Here is a 22452-nt window from a genome sequence, read left to right as displayed (position 1 = left end):
TTCACACAGGACATGGAGGAGACTGGTTGATCCAGATCATCTTCCTCTTTTTGTAATTTGAGTAAAACATAAATATTTTTTAACACAAAAGTGACAGAATTGATGCAACTGTTTTAAAGTCACAGCTTTGCTCTACAGTCAACATACTTGATGTTGCTTACTGAATTAAGATTATAGTATAGATATTTAATGCCGATTAGGTTCCTTGCGCTCCCCATTCAGTGCCTGTGATGTGTCTCTGTGGCCACATTAACAAAAGACACACACATTGCACATTCATGTTCACTAGTGGTCGTCTTCATCATGACAACATGCACAAAATATTTGCCAGATGATCATTTTCAGAGGAGAATGGTACTCTCTTGTAGATACAGTATTTTATTTTATCTTCATAATGTCAAATCCTCTTTTCCTTACCCTCAGGACAAACTTCCAATTCTGTCTAACACCTTCTTCCTGTAAGATGTAAGAAACAATCTATATTGTGAAAGTTTGTGAACAGCCACTAGGGGCTCTCTTCATGTCATGTTATTTGCCATTGTGCTCTGTAAAATTGATTCATTGGTGACACATATAAAATGTGGGCTGGTCTTGTGTTTGCTTTGTATGTCAGTGTTGCGTGTGTGTGTGAGAGCATGAGCGTGTGTGTGAGCGTGTGTATGTGTCAAATGTTTTTAAACCATAGACCATCCATCTTTTCTCCTTCTCATCCTCCTCTATCCCTTCAGTACAAGTTCATAATCAGTGCAAACAGAGATTTCCTGGTTTTGAAGAAAAAAAAAAGATCCATCCTCTCATCTGTGAATCACACTTCATTGCACACCCACACTGTCTTTTGCCTTTAGGCTCATTTACTTTAAATCATTGCATTTGATTTTGAAATGGAGGAAAGTCTCTGGACAGTTGAGTCATGTTATGTAGCATATTTACTTTTCCACAATATTATAATTCATTCTAAGTGTTTAATATTTGCATAAGTATCTTCATAATATCCAAATCATTTGGCAAAATATTATAGCTGGGCAATATATTGATATTGTGATATGAGAGTGGATATCGTCTTAGATTTTGGATATCATAACATGGCGTGTTTTCTTTTCCTGGTTTTAACCCTTGGGTTGTCTTCCCGTCAACCCCACAAAAAAACATTATCGCAATGTTGTGGGTGCTTTTTTTAAAAGTTTTTTTTGATATTTTTAATGTTGACATTTCAACGCTTATTTCGACTACCCATTTTTTTTTTACAAAAATAAATAACTGAAAACGGGTCAATTGGACTGAAGGACAAAATAAGGGTTAAAGGCTGCATTCCAGTAAAGTGATGACATTTTTCTGAGCTTACCAGACTGTTAACTGTAATTGTTCTATTATTTGCCTTTACCCGCCTAGTCATTGTATCCACATTATTGATGTATATTTATCAGAAATCCCATTGTGTACATATTTTGTGAAAGCACCAATAGTCAACACTACAATATTGTTGCAATATTGATATTGAGGTATTTGGTAAAAACTATTGTGATATTTGATTTTCTCCGTATCGCCCAGCCCTATAAGCAGTATGAGCCTGAGAGCAATGGGACTTTCATTTTGGTATTACCTTATTAAAGTCTTATGGATAAGATGCTAGCAAATTGTTACCTACTTATACATCTATTGGAAACGGAGCATATGGACATCCAAGTGGAATTTAATTGTTAATCTAATTATTTAGCTTGGCTTTGTCTGTCAATTAAAAGAAACTGTCCCTCCCTTACAGATTTTTTTGAAAATTGAAAATGTTGTTTGTTTGTTGTTTTGTTTGATATAATAAGTTAGAAGTTTACATCTGGCTTATGTGAACCCCTGGGTAGATGTAAACCATTTTATGTATAACAATTATTTTGGTGGTATGTTTTAGGGTTGGTAATACAGAAAATTTAAAAGTTGTGTTAAAGTGCCCATATTATGAAAATAATCACTTTTTTCTGGGATTTGTGGTGTTATTTTGTGTCTCTGGTGCTTACACGCATACACACTTGGGGGGAAAAAACATCCATGCTGTTTTAAGTGAGATACAATTTCTGAATGTCCTCTGCCTTCAGTCTCCGGGTGAGCCGTTCAAAATCCACAAGGCTTATTACGTACCTAGCCAAGACGAGGTGACTAACCATTGCACATGCTAGCTGTTACAACACACACTAGTTGCCCATAATCTCCAAAAGCACTACTTACATGTCCCTGTTCTGCAGGATTTCCACACGTGTACCCTCGTCTAGAAGAAGTCTCAGCTAATCCTGCCTTGTACCGACCTGCACATGTCCAACTCCCAACAAAGATAGTAAAGAAGTATGAGATATCTCACTCTGTAGCTAAAACAGAGACCTAAACACACAGGGTGAAAACATGATCTGACCATAAAACTACAAAATATGTTGATGTGGCTTGAAATGATTAGCATCTCATTTCCACTGTTATTATGCCAGTTCTGCTGTGCTGCAGCACTGTGACAAACAAATCCTGCCAAACACGCTTATGGGATCGAAACATTGATCACTTGTCAGCAAACACAGATCACATGTCAATAGAAAAACACAGGGGATCATGTTGATCAGTGAGCAGGCTACTTTATTTTTTTTCATTAGTAGATCATCAGAGATTTTTACAAAAAGTTTGTCTTTTCTTTTTACCTTTTTCCTCTTTTCATGTTGCACTTGTGTCTAGAATATATTTTTTAAATATTTTGCACATTTCTTATTTAAAATACTGTACATTCATTTCTTAGATTTTTGATCCGTTTCCTTTTAGCGCTCTGCAGTCTGAGCTGGTCTGTAATTGCAGCATTTTGCAACAGTGTGCTCTCTTATACTGTACTTTACTGTAGGCAGCTGTCTAGTCCATTGAGGTGTGATTATATGATGCACTTCACCTTTAGAAAAACTACATCCAGGAGACTCCTGATCAATATGTGATAGTACCTGCACCAGACTCGAGCACTGAGAACTCACCACCGTGTCCAACTTGAGCTTTGCATAAATGAGAGGAGCGATGAATAGGCCCTTGCTGTTTCAGTCCTGAGCCAAAAGACAAGCAGGGACCTACCTTTTTTAAGTGCAGTTAGAAATGCAGTCCACCTTCTTTACTGAATAAATTGTGCCAGCATTATTTTTCTTTTATGTTGATGAATACAACATAATTTCTCTGCCTGTTAGACGTTCTGTCCCTAGGAAATTACATTTTACAGCAAACACAAGAAGGTTTTAGTCATTTTTTCTGTGGTATTTGTGCTTTCAGTCATTTCAGAAAGACAAGGCTGCAGTGGCCTGAAATAAATTCAATTTGGAAGCCCAATGAAGTACTTGTACACTACCTTGTGTAATATATTTGTAGATATCTTACATCACAAGACAAAATGTCTTTGAATTTCCAACCCAGGATTTGATTTGGTCATATCACATGAACTTGTGTGTATTATTATTATTATTATTATTATTATTATTACTATTATTATTATTATTATTATTATGTTGTATCTACAATGATGATTATACAGCAGTGACAGAAATGTGACAACGGAATAAGGAGAAGGTGAACTTGTTATGATACCTGTTGGCTAAGGAATCCACCGGGGATGTCTTACATTAGTTATTTGTTGTCTAGACAACAACTAAAACACTTGCCTAAACGGCCTAACAATCCAGCCAATATCACACTAGCTGACATCACACTGACCCAAAGAGGCCTGAAATGAGGAAAAAAAACTTTTGTCTCATTACCTTTTGGATGCTGATCTTCAGTATGTTGTCGTGCAGCAAACTACTGTATCACTTCATTCTTATACCTTACTAGCAACCATCAAAGTGTTTTTCTACTTATTTCAGTATAGTAGCTTGTGCAGAAAAGGGGCTTGTAAATGTATATCTAACTACACAAAATGATATCTGTAACATTGTTTTGCCATTTCACAGTTTTATGCGGGGTAATGTTCTAATGAAAACTTGTATGAGTATGTATGAGCGCCGTTATCATGAGGAGTGAGGGACAGCAGGCTTATTTAGCGAGCTGCAGCATTTTTGCGATAGAGGCCAATGTGCACCGAGAGCGTACATTCTGAGAAAATACACCCAAATGAGATTGATGGCTTTACCTCCCCCCTCTGAAAAGACTTTTGCTCTAGCTGAACCTGTTGAATGCCACTCGAGCAGAGCCAATGTGCCAGGTAGCCAACGTGCCAGTTAACTTTGGCTATGAAATGGAGCATGCATAAAAAAGAGAAAAGGTTATTTTTCTCTCCTTGCTATTTCATCTTCCTATGGTAATGGGCTTTGGCTGGGTGGCTACAGATGACATTCTGGGTACTGTCAGATTAATGTAGATGAAAGAAGGAAGGATTTCTACTTTTGTTTTTTTCTCCCTTAGTGGCGGAGGCTGTGGGGATCAGTTTTGATAGGAGGACATGACTGAAATAGCTGGGGACTCATCTCCAGCAGAGATTGGGACACGTAGCAGGGGTTTTGACAACCCCCATACATAGTTGTTTTTTTCTGGAGACATTTGAAGGAACTTGTATAAAAAAGTTTTTTTGCCTGTCAACTATAATAGGCCACCCTCGAGTTGTTTCTCTGCTTGTGTAAAGTTTAGAAGGTTCGCAGTACTTCCAGTGTCTAGATGTAGAACACACAGCACTATAGATGGAAAAACAATAAACTGAGTGTTTTAAAAAGAGGTTTTCAAGATCTTAAAATCTCATTTGTGACTTGCTAATGATTTTAGAGTAATGCCTAAACTTTTCACAGCATGTATCTTAACACATTGAAAACATGGCTTCATTATTAATCACATTATCTAGTAAGAAATAATCATTCATTTTGTTGTCTGTATATGACAAGCAAGTTTAGGAAATCACAGAAGTATCAGATGGTGACATGAGCAGGAGCGTTTGGAGCACCAGCTGGAGGTGGGAAAGTCACTTTGTTCCCATATCTGCCTCTCTGATCTATGAAAGTCTTATGTCAATAAATGGACAGACTGGTGGAAAATACATATTCTCCCTGTGTCGTTGTGCCAGAAATCCATGTTAAAAGCTACTTTGTTGGCTTGGCAGCAGGTCATTTGCTACACAGTCCTTGGTGGATGCTATTTGGAGCCTGGGGCTGAGAACCATGAGTGCTGGCTGTTTATAGAGGAGTGAAGGAGGGTGAGGGAAGAGCTGAAGAACAATGATGTGTTGGAAGAAGAGATGTCAGACAAGTACTGCCAATAATCTTACACTGAATGCTATATAATGTGGCATTAGTCTTTATAGTGTTTTATAGAGGATTTGGTGATGAGTGGCAATTACGGTATTCAATCAATAGTTAGTTTTTTATCAATCAAAATTCACAGGATCAATCCGCCAATTATTTTCAGGATTAATTGTTTAATCGCCGGAGTTGACACATTCAGATGCGGTTATTTTCGAACAAACTGGGCAAAATACCCAAATTATTCCGTTTACTGTTGTATAAACTTAGTATACCAGCAAATATTTACATTAAGGAAGTTGGGAGTTAGTGTATTTTTTGTGCATTTTTGTAGAGAAAAAAGACCTTAGTCGTGCCAAAAAAGCACTAGGAAAATGTGTTAGCCGCTTTTACTATTTTCATTTTATAAACTAGATAATTAATCAATTAATCAATTAATCAAATGAATAACAAAATAAACATGAATGAATTAGATTTTAGGGACAGTATAGAATGAAAATAGAGCAAGTGCACACATGGGTGCATCACCACCCTCTCGGCATTCTCAAACATCTTTTGTCCATCTCTGCACTGCCGGCATGCTGCTATATGGTTTCTGGCCCTGACCCACTTTCCTTTAGTGGGTGACGTCACTCGATGATACATCTCTTCTTTGCTTTCTTTTATTTATTTTTCCAAAGGGTGCATCTGTGCAACAAAACGGACACGTACCATTCAGTTACTAATGTGTGTGTGCTTGTGTAGGCGTGGGGTACGTTGTTACTGCAAATGTTACACTTGATAGCTCACAGTACAGCCACCTGGACCGTACAGTCAGGGCCTAAGTTTAGCATCCACAGGCACAAACGCAATCTGACACGCTACCTTTTGTCTTTCTTCTGCCGCACTGACACACACAGGGAGGCTTGAAGGTAATGGCTGTCGATGACAAAAAAAAAAAACTCTGCATTTAATTTAGACCAACAATGAGACTCCCATGTAGCACAAAACATATTTACAAGCTCCCAAAAATAAAAGTAAAAAGTTATCTTGATGCCCTAATGCCCCTAACCCCTGCCTCTTGGCCTGTCAGTCTTCCTCCATCCTTAGGTTAGAGGCAGGAAGTTTAGAGAAATAGTGACTTAAATCCTGAGCCTGGCAGGGAAAGGTAGGTGGGGGGAGATTGAATAAATGGCTTTCTTCCTTCCTGTGCCAGTAGAAATATGTTGTGACCAACTGTGGGAGACTACAGTATGTGCACTGCCTTGTTTGTGTAACATTGTAGGAAACAGTGTTTGCGGGGTTTAAACTGAACTTTTTCATCCACCAGCCAAATGGTTAGTGATGTTCAAATTTTACCAGCCACTTGATAGATTACTATTGTTTCTTTGGCTGGTGAGTGTAGCAAATCGACAATCCGTTTGCATATTTTACCAGCATTTGGCTAGTACATGATGCTCATTTTGCACCATTTGTGTTTATGTCTATTAATTTAAGTTGACATCTCTATACAAATGAAATCTTCATACATGCTTTACACTCACAATAAACCTCGTGCTGCATTGTAGCTGCCAAAAGAAGCATATGGTTTTAGTCAGCACATCCTGAGCACATGATTACATCTATCTCCAGTCTTCTCTGCTCTGCCTCTTTTAACACACTTTAGTTTTGAGACTAGGGCTGCACAATTAATCGAATTTTAATCAGAATTACGATTTTGACTTCCACGATCAAATTTGCGTTTCTTTTTTTAAAGCGTCATTTCATAGAACGCTGAGTTTTTTTGCAAAGCAATTCTACCACTCCGTAAACCACTGGCTGCTCATGAGCCAGTCAAAGTAGTCCCCTGCACCCTGTACATCTTTGTTTCAAGATGTATACAGTCACAGAGAACAGAGTAACGGGAGGAAAAATCAACAGATAGCAGTCGGTTATACGTCGGTCTCAAGGTAAATGCAACATTTTGTCCCGTCTGTTGTTTTTTTAGACAACAGCGATGACCAGTGCTAGTCGGTGGTAGTAACGTCTGTTAGCTCCTAGGACGCACAGGTGCTAATGTCCTCGCATCCGCTGCAATGCTGTTTATATGGATATGTTTAATTTGGAGTCACAAGACCCGTTTTGTCTGTAAAGCCGTGCCTGTGTTGGATCTCTCCTCTACTCTCTCTCGTCTTACTCTCCGCGCAGCCCCGCCACACAGCGGCCGCCGGTCCACACTTCTGACATTTGTCTACGGTTTTAATTTTTTTTACACAGCTGTATATTGTTAAGCAAACCTGTATTTGCACCAGTGTTTCCGCGGGTAACTCTGCGATTGCAGTGCCCACGGTGAAGAACACAGAAGAAGTTATTGAATGCAACTAACTTTAGTTGGTAGAGGAATAGCGTGTGAGACAAAGCTGCTGGACTTGGGCCAGAGATGGGACACATGGCCAGAATATCATAGTTCATAAAAATGCAGCGCAGTGACGATACAGACATTTCATACACACAACGTGTGTATCCGCCGTTTGACCCGTGCTGGACCCGTTCATAATGAGTTAGCCGTCTCTCTGTGAGTAGCATCCATCACACTCCCTCTTGCAGTTATAAATAGCCTATGTGACGATAAAAATTGTTTTGGTTAAAATCAACAAATAATCATGAGAATAATCGTGATCAAAATGTTGATCAAACTAATCATGATTGTCATTTTGGCCATTATCGTGCAGCCCTAGTTGAGACTTTAAAATGTTTGGCTAATGTTCAGCTACATGCAGGTTTGCAAAAACAGTGCATGGAATAAGATGGAAGCTGCAATCACATATCTGCACAACACATGTCTCCTTGTGATATTAGAGCATTAATCTGCCTCTGCATCATTGCAGCAACGCAAGGTCGTTATTACTGAATCTGCCAGTCTCAAGCAGCTTTTCTCTCCTCACCTGTTTCCTTCTTTTTGCCACTCATGGCCAGGAGGATGAATGAGTCACGCCAACAAAAAGGACTTTTAAAACCTCCTGTTTTCAATATGCCTGTCTAACTCTCCGTTTGTCTAGTGTATGTCATTCTGCCTGTCGCGGTTCATACTGTCTCCTTGTCTACTTACTGTTTCCTACAGCTTGTCTGTATGTTTTTTTTCCGTCTGCTTGTTTATGTCCCAGCCAGCCGTCGTCCTGTTCTACTAATTACTTGTCTCCTTGTCTGCTAACGTGTCTGCCTGCCTGTTAGTGGATCCACATGCTTTGCCTCGTGCTTAGTCAACAGCTTGACTCAGTACGAAAAACAAACCCACGTCTTCACACTTTAGTTCTCTCTTGCCGTTCTCTCACCTGAGCATGCTCTGACATGCGTACTACACGGTATTATAAACGCTAACATATTTTTTCATCCACTTTTAGGGATAAATATAAATTCTACATGGACTGAATTAGATTTAGAAATGTGGTCAGCTTGTAAAAAAGCAGCAAATGAAAGTTTAAGAATTCAATTTAATGCTCTACTAAATAGTATTTTTTATATACATTTTGTGCATATGTGTCAAATTTAGCTCTCTGACTTTGTGGCTAATGTAGCTTATAGGCTAAAGCAACGGACACCCCTGGCAGAAGCAGACATATGCAAGCCCACAAGGACCCCCCAATCACATAGGTATAGGGCACGGAGACAATTAGGAATAGACTGATTTTAAAGCAATTCTTATTCCACCAAAAGGAAAACAGCAAACAGTTGATTAATTGGAAAGATACTGCAGGAAGTTTAACTTGATGAGAGCTGAGGTCTGAGAACAGTTTACCTCCAAAATCAAATCTCTACATGTGATTGCAGTGTTTAATTTAGTTTTCTGGTTTTTCAGAGATCTCACTAAAATAACCAGCTGCTTTATTCATCAGTGTATCTCTAAGAACAGAATTAACCACCAAACACAGACAGACAAAGAGGAGCACTAAAGGACTTATTTGGCCAAAAAGCCCAACATATCCTAGATTTGATTAGATTTGTAGAGATTAGAGATGTAGATTTTTTTCCAGCTAGCTTTTGAAATAGAGGGGTGCTGTCTAAGTAGATTTCAGGATTGGAAGGAGCTTTTCTGCCCAGACGCTCAGTTTAATAATGGGAGAAAAGGTATAATTGCTGTGTGTCAAGGTGGTCATTTCTATTAAAGGCTAGTGTTAGTGCCAACCTCATCCTGTCGGTTGAAGGATGGACCTCACAGTTATAATAACACTGCGTTGCTCTGGGTTGTGTTCCTCCTGTTGTGAGTTTGTTTTCACTTCTTTGGACCCTTTCTAAAGTTAGCTTCCCATCCATCCAAGATTATCCTGAGCCCTATATTCTAAACTCTTTTCAGAGACCAAATAAACATTATTTTGGAAATAATTCCAAGGAAATTAAGTCCTAAACTTGCAAAAGAAAAACTTTTTTTCTGTAGAGCAAAATGATTGAATGTTTATTGTCAGCGTACTGTTGCTCTTCAGTTATCATATAGGTTTATTTTTAAGGTTTGGCATTGGCAGTGTCCTATCCTGTTTGGCTTCATGTCCTTTGGCTTTTCCTAGAATTACATTACTGTCTTGAGAAGAGACCACTAATTACGTTAGCACTTGTGCTAGCATCCCTCAGAACGGAAGCCATTAAGTCATTTCACAGTGGGCACTGCACGCTCGGTTATTTACTTCTAGCTAATTAACCCCTGCCATACACATACATGTATTCTTTCATATCAATGTCATCCAGTGAGATTTAGCTACTGCTGTAACTTATAGGATTCTTTTTTTTTTTTTAATTACACTGATCAGTTGAATCTCATGTGTAAATACAAAGTATCTGCCTTGGAATGATCTGAAGGATTAGTTTACATTATTTGGGGTATTTATAAATTGTTTCATAAGTGTTAGTTATACCTGCCTTTATAGCCCCAATAACCTTTTATGAGTGTAAAGCTGAAAGGAGAATTCCGGTCGATTCCAACATGTAGCTCTGTTGTTGTACTGAGTGCTGTCAGAAGTTACTGTCACTGCCCAATGTGAGGAGCGTGCAGATTGAGTCGCGCATGTGTCAATTTGCAACAAGTATCATATAACAGTATCATATAAGACGCTAACGAGAGACTTCTGTAATGTCAATACAGTAAAAATGGACCTACTTAACCACGTTCGTTTACTGCTGGCTACAAGTTAGCATCAAACACAACAAACGTTGTCAGTTGAATGGCGTTTTGAGCGAACGTTAGCAATCAGTCAATCAAAGATGGCTAACATATTTTTGAAAAGACTGCTAGCTTTGCTACAAGCTAGCAATCAAACCCAACAAAGGCTGTCACTTGAATGGCATTTTGAGCTAATGTCAGCAATCAAATAATCATAGATAGTTAAAACATTTTGAAATAATTGCTGGCTACAAGCTAGCAATCCAACACAACAAAGGCTGTCACTTGAATGGTGTTTTGAGCTAACCTTAGCAATTAAAAAGTAAATGCTAAAATGTTTTTGAAATTACTTCTAGCTAGCTTAGCTACAAGCTAGCAATCAAACACAATAAAAGCTGTCACAGGAATGGCGTTTTGAGCTAACGTTAGCAATCAAACAATCATAGATAGCGAAAACATTTTTTAAATGATTCCCGTCTTCTGTTATTGTTTGTAATGACAAAAGTTTATTATATCATGTATTTCACAAATTTCAGTATGACACATTATGCTGTAAACCGCTTACATCTGAGCATGCGCGAATCAAATCTGCCCTCACCTCACATTGGGCAGTGACAAAGACAAAAATTAAAACAATCGGTGCTGCCTACACCGTGTTATTCTCCTGCTAGCATTGGCACCCAACAGGCTTAAACAGGGCAAGTTTTAAAGGTGTTATTGTTCAAAATGTCATTAAACATCCCTACCCATGTGAAGTGATTCCTTCCAAGTGAACACAGTGAATCTGACTGCTGTAGATGTGAAAGAAATGCATGAAAGTTCTGCTAATTCAGCTGTGTTTAGTTTCTGTGTTGATACTGCAAGGAGTGCTTCGGGACCATCTACAAACTACAACACCGAAAAGATATACAAACATATTTTCAAAAAAAAGCACATGCTTTTTTTTTTTTTTTTAAGTAAGTGCTGTAGTAGCAGGAGACAAGTTATAATTTAGGCAAGTTTGGAGACACTACGTAATTTATTCATTAAATTGATAGCCTCCAATTTCTTTTTTATTTGCACTACTCCCTAAACACTCTACTTACTAACTAAACAAAGCTGAATTAGCACAACTTTCATGCATTTCTTTAACATCTACTGCAGTCAGATTCCCTTAGTTTTCACTTGACATGGCTAGGTACTTTTAATGATATTTTGAACATATTAAGAGGCTAAAAACATGTTTACAAGTGGCCCTGTTCAAACCTGTCAAAATTCTAAAAGTAAAAATTAAGATTCTGGAATGTTACAAAATCCAACACAAAACTTTGTTTAGGTGCTTAAAGTAATTATTAAATAAATTAGAAACTTTCAACATAATACACAGTAACAGATAGTGTTATGGGACATTAAGTCAGACTCAGTGGTGAGTGAAATCGAAGGAGAGGGACAGACACAGAGATGTAGCGCACTTTTTAATTAATGAACTTAATCGGTTGTCAGGCAAATAAAAACGCTGATACAGATAATCTGCAAACTTCCAAAAAATGGGCCCATAATCGGTCCATTCTTAATTTTTTAATACGCCAGTGTTTTTTTGTTGTTGTTTTTTAGTTTTCTAAAAATGATACTTAACAGTCCAGTAAAATTAAAACGCTTAATAAAGAAAGACGAGATAAAAGACATTAAAATAAAGTGAAATAATATTGCAGATTTTAATTTTGTAGCATACAGACTTTCAGTAGCCAGGGTACAGCTGCCATGTGCACTCTGTCACGTCCGAACAAAATACTCTTTCATTAGCACAGCTGTAAACCTGTCAGCTCTTGCTTGTGGACAATGCTGGATTTACAGGAAAGGGAAACAGACCTAAGAACAAGAGAGGCTTATAGAGGGGCGGAGAATCTATTTATTGAATGCATCAACTTAAGCCTGAGACAAGTTGGCAGCATAAATAAATGTACTGCTGAGAAATTAGAGTAAATACAGTCTGCTGAAAGCAAAAGTGTAGTTTAAAGACTCAGAATCTTAAAATGTCTTTACATTTTTATGCAAGAACATGCCAGCATGGTGCAAGTTGCTTTAAAAGGGAGAAAGAGAAGAAAGAAAAGCAGGCCTCCCCAGCTGGCAGTACCATGGCAGATAATTAAACACAACCTGATTTTGCAAGTGTATCAATCAACAGGTACCACTAAACTGGGCCACAACAAGGAAAAGAGTGTGTTTCTGAATGATATTACAGCTGTTGATAGGGAAAAGAAAGCTTAAACCTAAGTTTTGTACCTTTATTGGCATTGCTGAACAGCCGTTGAAGGGAAATGTAAAGCTTCCTTCCTCTTAAGCTACAGGCAGAGAGACCTCAGCAGTATGAGGATGTTGGTAAGGCATTCAACAGATATTATAACCAACATCCTCATACTGAGATCTCCAACAGATGCCATACCAACATCAGTTTAGGGAACCTGTTGAGCCACAGAAGGAAAGCTTTGATCTCAGTTATGAGAAGTAGGTGTCTGTATCTGTGCACATTTTCTTTGTATGTGTAAAATACAACAGAATGACCAAACAACGCAAACATCCTCACAACCACCTTCACAAACAGTGTGATTACGAATTTTTCTTAAAATATACTCAAAAAGTATTAATCTTGGTTATGTATTAACTTGCGCAAAGCCACAGCTGTTGATTTTTCCTTGTATTATTGAAGTTTCAAAGTGTCCAACTTGTGGGACATGTTGCACTGGCACATCACTATAAGAACTGTGTCAACCAATGTCCTTGGGCAATTTGCAACCTGAAATGTTTGTTTCTGATCATGAATAAATGTGAAATCTGAAAATAAACCGCAGAATATTTGACTGTTGAGGACACATATTTAAAAATAGTTTTCTCCCATTTTCCGCTGACTTTCCCTTATGGCTGATCACCTACAGTAAAGTGTATCATCAAGCTCTGTTTCTTGAGGTTTGTGCATGTCTCTGCATATGTTCTTAAAATGTCTGCTGGGACATGTGTTGCTACCTTTCATGGGCCAAACCTTTATATTTGTGAAAGTGTCTTTATCTTGTGTATGTATGTGAGCTCTTTTCTTTCATTTAAAGGTCTAATGGCATGACGATTTTACTTTATGAGGTTTTTAAAAATTGATATGAGTTGCCCCAGCCTGCCTATGGTCCCCCAGTGGCTAGAAATGACGATAGGTATAAACCGATCCCTGGGTATCCTGGTCTGCCTTTTGACAAAATGAAAGCTTAGATGTGCCAATCTTGACTCCTGCCCCTTATGAGGTCATAAGAGGCATGGTTACCTCCCCTTTCTCTGCTTTGCCCGCCCAGAGGATCAGAGAGACATCATGGCTTTCAAACGAGTCAAGGCCACAAGAAATAAGGACAATTGTCTTTATTTCATGAGTGAAGTCACTGGAGTTGAATTTGTGTACCAGACACAGATCAAGAACAGGATAATGTTACCGTGCGTCTGTGTGTGTGTGTGTTAGCATCAGGTTCCTGCTCTGTGGCTCAGTATGTACCTGCATGTGGTATGAGGAAGAGATAGGTTGGTCATGAGATGATGTGATGTGTTCAGGACCAGACGAGGAAGAATGAGAGTCAAGGCATTATCAGAAAAGAAATGGAGGGGGACAACTGGGCTTTCATCTTGGGTAAGAATAAGCCAGGGGCCATTTGAGACATTGTTGTTTGACATAATGGTACTCTAAAATTTGATCAAATGAATAATACTTAATCTGCATTGGAGATGCAATAAACTTTAAATTTTTGTTTTGTTGGATAATTTTTGGGGATTGTTTTGTTGAATTGTGACTCCTTCATTTGCTCCTTCCTCCACAGAGGGAGCAAATGTTAGAATTGGATATTCAAACATGGAGGTCTTTAAGAGAAATGTAATATAAAACAGAACTATAGTGTAATCCTCTAGTTCAATACAATGGTATTTGAGTTGATTTTGCTGTAAATTTGAGTTGTTACTTCAACTCAAAAATAGTGCAGCAAAACCTGAGCTTAAGTTGGAAGGCAAGAACACACAAGCCATATCTGCTAATCTGTAGTGAAAACTACATTTTCAGGTTTTTTTGCAAGCAAAGCTGAAATGGGGGGTTGCAGAATTCCATGTAGAAACAGACTACTTCTCCTTTTATTTCTAATTTTTTTCTCCCGCATGTAACTGGGGTTGGATGTTGTGCATACTATCCACTTGCCTTACAGGATCAAATGTGGTGTTGGTTTCAAGGTCCAGACATTGCATTTAGGACTCTTTTTTTTTCTTCTTTTTTTCAAAAGCTACCATAACTTTTCTTAAGGCCAAAACTCACACTCATTTGTATTATTGGTCACTGAGCAGCTCCAGTAGACCAGCTGTCGATCTAATGCCCTAGCAACATCATTATGGATTGAGGTTTTAGTATATTATCTGCTGTGTGACCTAAAACAGCTTCCTCTCTGCTCCACAGCTCTAAGCTTTCTTTGTAAATTGTTGGCACATTAATTTTTACAGTACTAAAGATTTTTCCGTTGCAAAATGATGCCTTGAGGATTGCAAGGCTGCCTGTCCATCTGTGATGACCATGAACACATTTTTAGTTCTAAAAAAAAGACAGTGTTTGCCTTCACAGCGATGCAGCCAGTCACTCAATAATACATAAAAACGCTGTCTTTAATGTCCTGGATGATAGATGAAGCACAGCTAAACCCCCTACACAGACACTACCTGTTAGTCATGCCTTTGTTGTCTTTTCAAGCAATAATTTGCCCTTTTTCTTTTTTTCTCCTCAGGATTGAAAAAACGTACCAGGAAGGCCTTTGGGATACGGAAGAAAGAGAAGGACAATGACTCCACGTAAGTCCTGATACTCTTTCCCGGTGCTCTGTATGAACATAATGCACTTAATTGTTCCACATCTGAAAGTGTTTACAATAATACTGTGCAGTAGAGCAGAGAGATGGCTGAAACCTCTGAATTGGAGTTATTTTTGGAATAATAATATATGACAGCAGGCCTTGCATGTATATTAAAGCAGAATGAAAGGATTAGAATAAGTAAGAACAATTACATGTATTACATAGTATTAAGTGCAGGTCTTGTCAAATAAATGTTAGACAGCTGCTTCTATTGACCATGCATGCACTATTTAAGAGCCTACCTGTCAATTATGAGCAACAGTGGAATAGTATATATTGTATTAATGGATCTGTTAAACTCTAAGTATGAGTGACATGTTATTATCAATCTACAGAATAATGAGCATTCTTATGATAGCCAGTACTTGTGACATTGCTTGTTTGCATACTGCTAATGTTATATATGTCATATGATGGAAGAAATGTACTGAAATTAAAAAAGCAGGATCAGGAATTTGCAGAATCTCTTTTAGCATAATAGTATTCTGGGGTTGTTTTAATCAATTTGTAACTGTCGGGAGACACGTGATGTAAATGGTGTGTGTGCTGTGATGTCGATGAGTGAATCAGTGTGTGGGTATGATGGCATGAAAAGGTTTTCCTAAGTTACCCTTTTTAAAAACTTTGGGTCAACTAATAGCAAAGCACTTGATTTCTAAATGAAGAGCTCACATGTTGAGCGGCTTACATGCTCTCTTTTCTTCTCTCTGCTTCTTTAAATTCTCACAGGGGGTCCCCAGACAGAGAAAGCGGTGTAAGTAACAGAAAATATGCTTAACTGTGTACGTTCACACCGCCACCAACTTGAGCTGCAAAAAAGCTCAGGCCGCCCCGCCAAGGACGCTTGCCAAAAAGTACGGGGAAGCTTTGTGACGCTTTAGCCGCTCTGACGTTGCGGCGTTTGTACAGCGCAATTGGTCAAGTCTGTGTTGTGAGCAACTAAATTGCATTCCCGCTTTTGTGAATATTTCGTTTTTTTTTAACTGGTCCCTATACGCAAACAACGTCATATCATAAATGATGGGAAACCCAGCAACGGCGATGATGAGTTTCTCCTCCATTTTCCTCGGAACAAATGTTTTGGTAGGAACGAAAGATTACATCGTATGTTTCTCCGGAATCAGTCAGCGTGAAGGACGTCTATATTCTGATTGGCGGCTGGCGTTAGCCGCTGCTTGCCGCTGAACCACGTCATAGCTCATTACCATAGAGTTAAACAATTTCAACTTTCAGATTGACGCTCAATGCGCTCAAAACGCCCAAAACGCGACGCCGACAGATTTGCCGCTCCTTGCAGCTGAGAGAAGCCGGCTTCCATTGAAAATGAATGACTTCCAGTATCTTTAGACGCTCAAGTCGGTGGCGGTGTGAACGTATGGTTATAAATGACCATTTATTCTCCACTGGAGGAAATCACACCTTGTGATTGTGATTTCATTATTTATTTTCTGTGTTCTTTTTACTTGCCAGGGACCCCAAGAGTTTGAATCGGTACTGAACTCTAGTGTCTAGTCCTTTAGAGTAGATTCACTTTAGAATAGTTATTCTAGAGTTTAGAGCTTAGACTGGTCAGCTAGTGCTGATTTTTCACTTATTGTTTCATTATCCGGCCATCTGAGGAGGCTTTGAAAAAAAAAATTAGAAGGCATACAGGATAAACATCTGAGCCTGTAAGAGGAAAATAGAAAACTGTGGGAAAGTGTCACATGGCATGAATTGCAGAGTACACAGCATCACGGTTCAGTAGTATAGTATAGTTCCACCAAACAGTAGCTAACATAAAAACACATCCACTCGCAGCACAGTAGTGCAGAATATACTGGACCTTCACTCTCTGATGTCTCTCTCTTCCCAGTCTCAGAAGAAGACCAATGGGGCCCCTAATGGCTTCTATGGAGATATTGACTGGGACAGATTTGTAAGTTATAACATTATTATTTTATACTGCGTTTAAACTGTTCTTCAGCTTGGTCGGCACCAACTCACTGCTGCTTTGTTTTTATACGCATTGAATGACATTATAGTATTAATCCATACTATTGTAAAATCAATGTTATTAACAAATTTCTGAACAAAGTATAGTAAAAGTTGATGGGTTGATCGCTTATTATTTGCAACATTATATTGCTTACATTTTAGCTCCAGATTATAACTTTGTCAACATGAATTTGGTCATGTTTTATTTATCAGGAAACCTAAAATTTATTATGACCTTATGTCTCTGTAAAATGTATCATAAATTGTATGTAACTGTAGCTTAATTAACTTATGCAACACCTTGAACCAACTGCTTTTTTACCTTTCAGCATTTTATTAGCGTACAACTAAGAGATTTTTACTGAGTCACTCTTTGTTTTTCAGAACTCTCCTGAGGTGGATGATGAGGGCTACAGCATCAGACCTGAGGAGGAGTCAGAAGAGGGAGATATCCTCTGCACTGCTTTATTTTGCTTTGGACAGAATTAATTTGTCTTATTTTCTCCGTAAACACATTAAACACACAGTTTAAAGAAAGTTGTTTAAGATCACCATAATGGATTGTTTCTATTGTTGGGACAGGATTTGTTAAATTGGTGCACACTGGATGTACTTCATACCCGCTAAAATTCTGCTGACCCTAACCCTTTTAAACACAAAACGCAACTTGATGGACAGTGATGACAAAGTGTGCCAAATGCTTTTTAGAGTGTAAAACATTCTATTACTAAAGGTAAAAAGGTGCAATACATAACTCAACTACTGAAGAATGAGTCTTGGACCAATGTGAACGGGACAGAAATAAATTACAGAACTTGAATTTGAATTACAAGTAAGGGACATATAGAACCATATGATTTTAAGGCAGTCACCGAGGAAATAAGGATAGTTTCACCAGGGATTTAGTTCCTCATTTTGGTTCACAATCACATAGTCACCTTATAGTAGATTGTAAGTCAAATGTCAAGTAAATCCTGGAATATTTGAGGAAGGGAACTTTGCTTTCCTTGACGCTGAACTACCGCCTACCATCAAAAAGCCCCACTTCTTTTCCTCTGATGAGTCAGAAGGAGAGGAGGACCACAGAAAAAAATTTAAAATCAAGATCAAGCCGCTGCCGGCCAATCGTGTAGCATCGGTGCCCTCAGTCGACGAGCTCAAAGCCTCCATAGGCAACATAGCACTGTCTCCGACTCCCATGGTGAGTAGCTCTGACATCACTCCCTTCTCACTGCTGGCTGAGGCTCTCTATACCAGATGGCTGTTTTTAAGTGTAGAGAGGGTTATAATGAGTGTGTGTTTGTGTGTGAATCACATGCTTCACACATCCCTGTTTCTTATCTTTATCCTCTTTAACTCCGTTTCAACATGTAGAGATATTCTTTTTTTGTATGTGTGTTGTTCATGTTTTTCCCACTGAGGTGCTGCATGATGATGTGTGTGCCTGTAGCTCTTGATCTACCATCTTTCTCCAAAATATGTATTTTACTTTATTCCACCGTTTTGTTTTAGCTATTGACGAAAACTCTAAATGGGTCACAGCTTCAGTTTTCTTGGGTCTCTACAAGACAACAGAACTAGTTTGTTTTAACGCAACAGCACATATGTCTCTTGTTTAAACCCTAGACTGAAATCACAATCCATGTCTTAGTGATGAGCGAGCTCAGCAGATTTGATATAGTAGTTTGATTTCTACAGTTAATTTGTGACGCCTGTGATACTTGGTCAGTGCTGCCAGTGACCACAGTGTTCTCCGGTTTATTCAACAAAAGACCAATGTCCCCCTACCATGTCAGAAACCACCGAACAGCAGGGTGTAAAGCTCCATTTGGAAGTGATTCAGCTCACTTGATGAGTCCAATTCAAGCACACAACTCCTTCACACAGCCTGTAATCGGCATTGGTTATCCTTGGCCTACCCATAATTCCCTCCTTTTTCAGTGAGGACAGTTAGCTTGGCTGTCTTGAATAATTCAGGTAGGAAAGTGGGCACAATGAACCTGTGCGACGGACTGCTGTGCAGTGAGATTGCTTGTGGTCATTTGAGCTTCTGGACTTAATAATTTAATTCAGCCGCCGAGTGTTTACCCACCGACTCTGTTAACCTGATCAGGTGTGAATGTCTCTCCATGCTGATAATAGCTGTGCACATGTGTTAGTAGATTTTTTTGTTCACAAATACAACGCTTAGGTCATTGGTCAATCAACAGAAAATTAATCAACAAGAATTTTGAGAGTGGATTAGTTAAGAAAAAAATAATCTACCAATGGAACATTTGCAGGTTTCAGCTTGTATCACTGTCAATTTTATATGTTTTAGATACATATTTATTTTTAAATACATATTTTTAGACTGTTGGTTTGATAAAACAAGCAGTTTAATCAATTTGGACACCCTTGGCATTTTTCAGTATAACTGGGTATTTTATTGAGTAAACAATGAATCAGAAAAATAATCAGTAGGCTATTTGATAATTAAAACAAATGGTAGTTACAGCACTGGTACTATGACAGTTTTGGTTTTAGGGATGCACTGTGGTGTTCTAGTTAATCCGGATGTGTTGATGCTTTTTTCTTAAACCAAAAAAAGTTATGTCAAATAATTTTCCCTCTCATCGTCTTGAAATGCATCTACTGTAGTCAAGTCACCTTCTTTTTAACCAAAATCATAACATTTTAATTAATGCCCTGTAGATGTGACTACAAAACTTCCACCTTCACCTCAACCGGTCCAAATTGGCATCACATTTGCCCAAGCAACTCACACATAAATTACATAAGTCACACAGTCACTTCCAGTCCCTGGCAACTCTGGGTAACCCTGGCTATGGACCGACAACACATGGTCTGATGAAGAGAGGAACAGGGGGCCAAATACTTACAGGTCTCCAAAAGCAAACAGTGATTCTTTCCACTTGTTTATATTTCAATCTTTGTTTCTTAAAGTCCAACTTTATTCCCAGAATAATAAACTTTTGACTGGGCTCTGATTTCCACAAGATTCACCCTTGGCAACCCCCTCGACTAATAACCAAGGCTCTTCATTCTGACTACGTTGGATTTTTGCCTGTACTGTAAAATGCTTTAAAAACCTGAAACACAGTACCAGGTATTATACATACCTCAATAATAAGTGTTGTATTTAGCAGACTGCTTAAATTGTATGGTAACATTTGGCATATTCTGCATGGAGAGGTACACAATGATGCTGGTTAACAGCTTATTTCACATGAAGCCTTAGCCAGGATTTTGTGTTCACATCATGTTAGTAGGAGCAGTGGGTAATGTGTAGGTGAAGGGATGAAGCCATAGTACTACGCCAGCTTTATCAATGATTGCTTTGTTTTGCCAGCATTATTATACTTTCCCCTCTAGTCTTACTATTCCACCCTTTTATTTCTCACTTATCTCTCATTCTTTTGCTGCCTTTATTGATGCAAATCTCTGTAGAGGAGTCCGGTAAGCATTAACTTTGCATACTGTTGTTTATATATGTTTTTTTAATTCTCTACTGTTTGCTCATGAAATTGCCTCGGTGTTGCTGAGAATAGGCTAAGTACAAATGGCCTGTGCGTAATAATAACTATAGGCTTTATTAGTGGCCCAGCATGTTTAAAGCGATGTTATGTGCTTTCTCTTTTGGTGTGAGTGTGTTTCATTGTAGTGTTATATAGCCGATTACTGTATCTGCATGTGTGTGATTGCTCAGCTTTTTTCTGGCACATGTTGATTTGTTTGCCTTAAGAACGCAGTCTTTTAATATTTTTTCCATTAAAAACTGTTCTTCAAATCCATTTTTTTTTTTTTTTTTCAAATTGAATTGTTTTTGGAGTGGCCCAAAAATCAACATTTGTGTGTTAAATACAAATATTTTAAGGCTTAAAGGTCACAATGTGTGACTGAATGCTTCTTGTTGTTGTTCTTCCTGTTTACACACCGCAGGGAGAAGATAATTGGTTATCACACACACTATTGCGCTATGGCCTTCACCAATTCACCCAATGAAATGAATCCCTTCCACCAGCATGTCCCTCCTCCTTGTTGCATCATTTTAATTACTCATGGCCCACTGCACAACTGGAACAAGCAGGAGCTCCCAAGTGAGGGAGGGATGGAGGGGAGAGAGAACTGATGATGAGACGGAGGTGACGCAGGCAGATGGAGACAGTTCAGCAGATAGAGACCGGGGGGGATTAGATGGGAGGCTAGAAGAGAAAATGAAAGGATACATAAAAGGATGAGACAACAAAAATTACATTGTTTTTTAAATAAAGATACAAAAAAATGAGTGAGGGAAGAGATTTAAGCAGCTCCACAAGCTTTTTGGGATGTCCAGTCACAGCAGGTTCACAGACATTAAAAATTCTGGCAAATATCCTTTTTATCTGAAGGCCTTAAATTGCAACACGTTTTTTCTCACCATCAACAGAAGACGGGATTCAGGCATATGCACAAACACACACACAAATCAGTTTGAATCAGTAAAATTAAGATTTTTACAGACAAAACACAAGTAGTTTATAAAATACAATGTTTAATTATAAATGTAATTAAAGCTGCAAGCAGCGATGGAGGGCCCTCGCTAACATGCGCGAGTCGGGGATACTGGCGGACGCCTCTCCTTGCGACCAGGCATTTGCGCGTCATTCATACACTGAAAATCTTCGCCAATGAAAAGTGAACTCCCTGCTGAGTTCATTGATACCTCACACAAGCCTATACGTCATATACATCATTATCCGTGAAAGGGGGCGTGGCCGCATCATAGGGGGGCGGGTCAAACATCACCAATGAAAAAGGAAGTCTCTGCTGAGTTCATTGATACCTCACACAAGCCTATACGTCATACACGTCATTATCTGGGAAAGGGGGCGTGGCCGCACCATAGGGGGGCGGGTCAAACATCACCAATGAAAAAGGAAGTCTCTGCTGAGTTCATTGATACCTCACACGAGCCCATGCGTCATACAGGTCATTATCTGTGAAAGGGGGCGTGGCCGCATCATAAGGGGGCGGGTCAAACATCACCAATAAAAAAGTGAACTCCCTGCTGAGTTCAATGACACCTCACACAAGACTATACGTCATACAGGTCATTATCTATAAAAGGGGGCGTGGCCGCACCATAGGGGGGCGGGTCAAACATCACCAATGAAAAAGGAACTCTCTGCCTAGTTCATCGATACCTCACACAAGACTGTACCTATAACGGTTCAATTGTTATGAAAGTGGGCGTGGCCTGAGTGATTGG

The 22452-nt window shown here is 38.8% G+C and overlaps 1 protein-coding gene across 16 annotated transcripts in view; it reads left to right on the top strand.

Moving 5' to 3' along the window:
- sgip1a (SH3GL interacting endocytic adaptor 1a) overlaps nt 1-22452 on the top strand; it is a 66378-nt gene that overhangs the window by 20491 nt on the left and 23435 nt on the right. For 7 of the 16 annotated variants that reach the window (XR_004657853.1, XM_034881097.1, XM_034881104.1 and 4 more), the window contains 7 exons: nt 15099-15162; nt 15954-15978; nt 16695-16715; nt 17080-17142; nt 17586-17649; nt 18224-18402; nt 20652-20660. Coding sequence is in view for 15 of the 16 variants with exons in the window: in XM_034881097.1 (XP_034736988.1) it covers nt 15099-15162; nt 15954-15978; nt 16695-16715; nt 17080-17142; nt 17586-17649; nt 18224-18402; nt 20652-20660 (425 nt within the window). In the remaining variant the exon portion in view is untranslated. The remainder of the gene's footprint in view (nt 1-15098; nt 15163-15953; nt 15979-16694; nt 16716-17079; nt 17143-17585; nt 17650-18223; nt 18403-20651; nt 20661-22452) is intronic. The other 9 variants (XM_034881107.1, XM_034881112.1, XM_034881101.1 and 6 more) reach the window with 3 other exon arrangements.

This window comes from Etheostoma cragini, chromosome 9 (genome assembly GCF_013103735.1).
Source record: "Etheostoma cragini isolate CJK2018 chromosome 9, CSU_Ecrag_1.0, whole genome shotgun sequence".
Lineage (NCBI taxonomy): Eukaryota > Metazoa > Chordata > Actinopteri > Perciformes > Percidae > Etheostoma > Etheostoma cragini.
Note: the sequence above shows the minus strand (reverse complement) of the source record. Positions and strands in the feature narration are given on the sequence as shown.